The sequence below is a fragment of the Alligator sinensis genome, unplaced genomic scaffold, assembly GCF_000455745.1.
Source record: "Alligator sinensis unplaced genomic scaffold, ASM45574v1 scaffold386_1, whole genome shotgun sequence".
In the NCBI taxonomy this organism is placed as follows: Eukaryota; Metazoa; Chordata; order Crocodylia; family Alligatoridae; genus Alligator; species Alligator sinensis.
The window spans coordinates 250,215-255,812 of NW_005841996.1; the positions used below are offsets into that span (position 1 = coordinate 250,215).

The 5,598-nt window shown below is 38.1% G+C and overlaps 1 protein-coding gene across 2 annotated transcripts in view; it reads left to right on the forward strand.

Moving 5' to 3' along the window:
- The window catches only part of LOC102380984 (sericin 1-like), a 43,908-nt gene that overhangs the window by 7,386 nt on the left and 30,924 nt on the right, over positions 1–5,598 (forward strand). The window contains exon 4 of one of the 2 annotated variants that reach the window (XM_006021495.3): positions 3,268–3,292. The exons of the other annotated variant lie outside the window; for it this stretch is intronic. Coding sequence (XP_006021557.1) covers positions 3,268–3,292 — 25 coding nt within the window. The remainder of the gene's footprint in view (positions 1–3,267; positions 3,293–5,598) is intronic. 2 annotated transcript variants of the gene reach the window in all.

Below are 5,598 nucleotides of genomic sequence, written 5' to 3' on the forward strand. Positions count from 1 at the left end.
CATGCACCCTTCCCTACATCTGGTCAGGTTGGGGCTGGGCCATGTCCCCTTTCCTCTGTTCTGGCCAGGTTTGGGGCCAGGCTACACCCCCTTTCTTCCACAGGGTTGAGTTACACTTGCTTCTCCCCTTGGGCTGGTTTGGTGCTGGGTCATTCCCCCTGCCACAGGACCAGGTTAGTGGTGGGCCAAATCCCTTTTCACAGCTCTCCTCCGTGCAGCTGGATGGGGCCCTGCTGTGCCTGCTCAGGTCATTGGATTGGGTCCACTGATACGTGGAGGGATTGGACGCTGCCCATTCAGCCTAGTGGAGAAAAAAGTTTGAGCACCACTGATCTAGTCCTAAAATATCACTGGCTTATGGTCTCGCTCCTTTGTTCAGCCATAGTCATTAATTTGCCTACTATTGAGGCTGCAAATTCTTAGAAATAGATCAGAGAGGATTTCAGGTAAAAGGGTTTTCTGGCTCTTGTTTTACACTTATGTTACATGGAAGAAACAAATTCCAAGTCAATTGTCTGCCAGCTGATGGTTGTTTCCTAGAGAACACTTTCTAGAATCTTGTCAGTTACAGTTGTAACTTCCTAGGAAGAGATGCTTCTGTCACTTTGCTTTTGGAGAATATTCTTTGGGGAAAATAGATTTTATTCCCAAGAAGTCTTTACCAGAAAAATTCCCTTAGTTGGGATTCTCTGTTCTTTCTTTACTTGTCTACCATCCTTAATGACTGCCATTTTGTTTCTTTTAGTCAAGAATCTTTGTTTTACCTGCTCTCTTCAACTCTGTTCTATTCTTGAGACTCGCTATCCTCAGTCGACTCTTAATGAGTTTACTATGTGTGTGTGTGTGCCTGGTATACTATAATTTTGTTATATAAAATTATAAATATTTTTGGTTACAGTTCTCTGAACTCGCTTGAATTTAGGAAATGAAGCAATGTAAAATGACCAGGCAGGGTTTAGTCATGCTGAGTCACAAAAAAGTGTCCTCTGAGAACAAAAATCTTTGGGGCAAAGTGTTTTGAGTCAGATCAAGTCACCTTGATGCCTGTAGGAATCTCAGTAGGATTAAAAATTCTTTCCTGCTACGTTAATTTCCTGTCTTCCTGAGAGGACAGACAAAGCAATCGTACCTACTATTAAAGGGAAAAAATTTGAAGTTCAAGACTTATATTTGGAATTTCCTGATTTATGAGGGCAGTTGTTACCTATGGGGAAAAGAGAAAGCCGGGGGAGAAATCTTGTTGATAATCATTTAGATTTCGGAACATATGATTACAAATATTTAATAGTCGAAAATTTCTATCCTTTGGTATGGCCTTCTGAATAAAATCAATACACTGGATAAATGCATCAGTTGGATACATTTGGGAACACGGTAGGCCGTAAAAGAGTTGGTAATTTAAATACCAACTTTTAAATTTCATTTAATTCTCAATTGAAATATAACAGGAGTGCAAATTTCCTGTTTGATGTTATGTTTTTGTTTTTATTGATTTTAGTTTAGCTTATTCTGAGTTTTATCTTTCACAACAGAAAGTGCCTAAACTGTTTTCAGCTTTTTTTTCCATAAAATTTGGGGTTACTATTGCTGAGACCTTAAATAATTAGAATTGGTAGAGCTTTTATATAAGGATTTTTGGTATTTCACTGAGGTCAATTAAAATGTACATATTTAGTGAGATTTAAAGATGGTGATATTCAGAGTATTCCTGGTTGAAACAAGATGTTTTGCGAATTAATATGCAAATTCTTAGTTTTGTGAGAACTAGCCTACGTGCTAACCCAGGTGCGTGGAAGGTTTGAACTTGAAAAGCAGCAGGAGTTTCTGACTTAGTTTTCTAAAGTTAGACACTTTGTTAATAGTTGCACTAACTTTTCTCAGCCTTAACTGAAAAACGGCTGGGCGTTTTGCTTCCACTTTTCTGTAAGAAACTTCATCTTGGGCCTGAGACCGAAGCATAGGAATTTTCAGTCCTAGCCCAGCTCTTCTCTTTGAAGAAACCTTTAAAAGGGACAGAATTTAGAATGGCTTTTTCTCTGTGAACAATGGAGTCACTACCCTTATGTTACTGGAAGCAATAGTGAAGCAGAAACAAGGTTGTAAGTTGACTATCTAAAAAATTCTGGAGCAAGTTCCCCCGAGTTCAGCAGTGGGCAGTGTATATGTCTGTCTTCCTTTTGCAAATCAGATACTAGCTATTGACTGATGCAGGATTTCATGTTAGAATGGCAAATGATTTTATCTATAATGGTAATTCTTTTGTCTGTATAATAAACTGGGAAACTTATTTGTAATGCCCAGATCCCAAGTTGAAATTACATCGCACCATCAGTTTATACTGGTGCTATGGTGATGCAAGAATTGAAGCTACTGCTTCTCTCATGGTCTCTCTTGGCTGCTACCTTAGCTTCTCTACTGCATAACTTTGTGCTGTTTAGGAAATTTTGTATTGCATTATCAGAAAAATGCAGCACTTGCTCTGTGGCACTGCTTATTTCAGATGTGCCATTCAACTACTACTTCTTTTGGAGTGCTCTGAACAACTCTACCATTGACATAAAGATGGTTTTACTTCATAAAGATGAATTATTTCATTTTTTTTTCTAATAGTGAGTTGTTTTTGTTTTCTTTAAATCAGGAAAGACCTAGAAACAGGTCAGTATTATGTCAGTCTTATCCGTGTCTTGATATGGAAATTTTCTTTCCATCTACTCCCAAAAAATGACCTGTGATGGATTCAGTTGATAGGAAAACTATTATGCCTCTTCATGTTATGCTCATAACTTTAAAAGATACAGCTGGCCACAGGAATTTTCCAAATCAGCCCAAAATATTGATTTTTTTTTTTTTTTTTTTTTTTTTTAACTGCAGCTCTTAAATTTAAAAAAATTAAGAATGTTTTTAATTTCTTAATTTCAGGAGCTGCAGACATACAAAAATCAAGGTTTTGCATGGTATCCCTGAGACCAGTGTATCAAACTTTAATCATCTTTAAGAAGTGCTTCATCTCCTTCATGTAATATTGGGATTGTCTTACCTTAATACCATAAGGTTAAGTTTATGATACTGCTTTGTCAACACTTTCATGTTTGAAGAAAATCATGAAGGATGTACAATTTTTTAAATTTAAAAATGGAAATGTTGACCTACGTTAGAATTAGTCCATGAAAGGTTCATTCGGAAAATACACTTCTTTGAATGATGTAGCGCATTAATATTTTTTTCTTATTTTATTTTGGGAATGACTTGCATCTTCATAATTTAAAGAGAGAGAGAGCCATGAATCCCTATCGTAAGTATAAAATTTTTCTTCTTTCTTCTGACCTTCCAGGGAGTGTTTGGGGGGGGTTTAAATGATTAAACTGCTTTCTTCAGGATTTTGGCTGCTCAGTGCATTTACTGAATTCCTCAGTAATGAACCATATTACAGTTCTTGTGCAAAAGTAAATTGGTACCTGCTTTAAAATGTAGCTGAACATCTCCAGATGCAAATATTTGAGGATGTTGCTTATGATATGGCATCTGGGTCAAAGAATAAGCATGGAGGTTAGTTATTATGTTTTAAAGCAATTTTTCTATCTATATGCTTGAGGATATTCCAAACTTTGCATGTTTAATACACAGCTAAGACCTATGTGATATCCTTAGAACAGGGCCATGATGGATACAGTTATGCCAGTTTGGTTATGGGAAGGGCTGTCCATTTTGCCCGCACACAGGTTAAGCTAACTGTAATGAAGAACGGACTGTTTGGCACAGAGAAACGTAGTGTCCTGGTATTAATCTTTCTGTTGTAAGAGCTGCAAGGAAAGCCTTGGAGCTACTTCAGGCTTCATTGAAAGTATTGAATATGTCTTCCTGAATATTCCTGTGGGTGCATATAAAAATATATATACGCATGCACAAATACGTATTTATCTCTTATGTCATAATGTATATGACATAAGATATCAACATTAATATTTGTTCCATGCCGCTCAAATGCACTGTTCTTTAGTACTGGACTTCCTGTGAAGAAATTTGCTGAATGGTTTTCCCCCCCAGTAACACACGCGCACGCACACACACCCTTTGTTTAAAAGACTAATTGAGAGTCTGCTTACACTTCTTTTTTTTTTCCAGCTTTCAAAAATTAATTTTACAAACAGAATGTAATCCAGGATCCAGTTTACTTTCAGCAAATAGGAATACTCAAGGTCTTGATGCTTCGTAAATTCATTCTAATATTCCTTAGAGAAATGTCACTTTTGTCAATTCGTTACCCTGTACGTATAAGAATGGCAACCCAAATTCTAGCTACAGCCATTAACAAAATAAGCCTCGAATTCAGTCCTCTTCCTGAATATGTAAAAAATTAGTTGTTTACATCAATTCTTCAAGAACTTTGATCATTTTAGTTCATCTTATTTATCTAGTTATCTGGTGGAGTACCAAGAAAATACAATAAAACATTCTGCACTTTTCACAATGAATGAGATGGCTTAGATTCAGAATTCATTCCTAAACTCAATTTATTTGAGTGTTGATGAAGCCAGGTTTGTATAGAAAAAGGTTAATTTTCTTCACTCTTCAAATGACATATGAGGACAGACCAGAATTAGGAAGTCTGTTCTTCCTAATTTACCGTTCAGCAAAAAATGGGGAAAGGATGGAAACACTGAGGGCCTCTACAATGTTCCTTCTTATGCCATGTGATGCTACAGCAACAGAACCAAGAACAGGTTCAGATGAATTTACATGAGTTGTTGGGGATAAGTAGTCCATCAGAAGGTCCTAACATATTTTGGCAACTCTATAGGAATCTAGACAGTTACTTTTCTAAGAGTTTTCAAATGGTTTATTACTCAGTAATCTTTCTCAGAGAGGCTTAATGGGGAAAAAGCTTGTTCTTCACAAGTTGGTCAACATGATGTTTCATAGTCATAGTATTGGAAGGGTCCTGCACAACTGAAGGATGCAGACTTTCTGTTCTGTCCCAGACAAATGGCTACCTAGCCTCTCCTTGAAAACCTCCAGCATGGGAGATTTTCTGTAACTTGTCTGACCAGCTTTTTCCACTGGTCAGCTGAGCTACCAGTAAATACATTGTCCTGTGCTGCCTGCCCCCCCCCCCCCCCCTTCACTCCTCCACTATTACTTTTTATTCTTGCCGCTCCCCCCGCCCCCCCCCCCCCCATTTAATCCAAACCTGCTTTGTTGAAGTTTAAACCCACAGTTTTGTGTCCTGAACTTTGCAGCAAGAGAGAATAGTTGTTCTTCTCCTCCATTATGGCAGCCTTTTACATATTTGAAAACTGCTGTCATGACCTACCTGAGTTTGTTTTCTTTTCTCCAAGCTAGACATACTTAGTTGTCTCAACATTTCCTCATGGCTTGCACTCCAACCTCTCAATTGTTGTTATTGCTCACTTGGGATTCACTCCAGTTTTTCCATGTCCTTATATGAATTGAGGAATCCAGAACTGCACACAATACACTTACTCCGGCCTGTCTAACTCGTGGCCCACATGGCATTAATTTGCAGACCCTTGACTCCCACCCAGCTGCTGCTCCTCCCCTCACTGGCTATAGCAGCAGCCAGGGTCTTTGCCGCCCCCC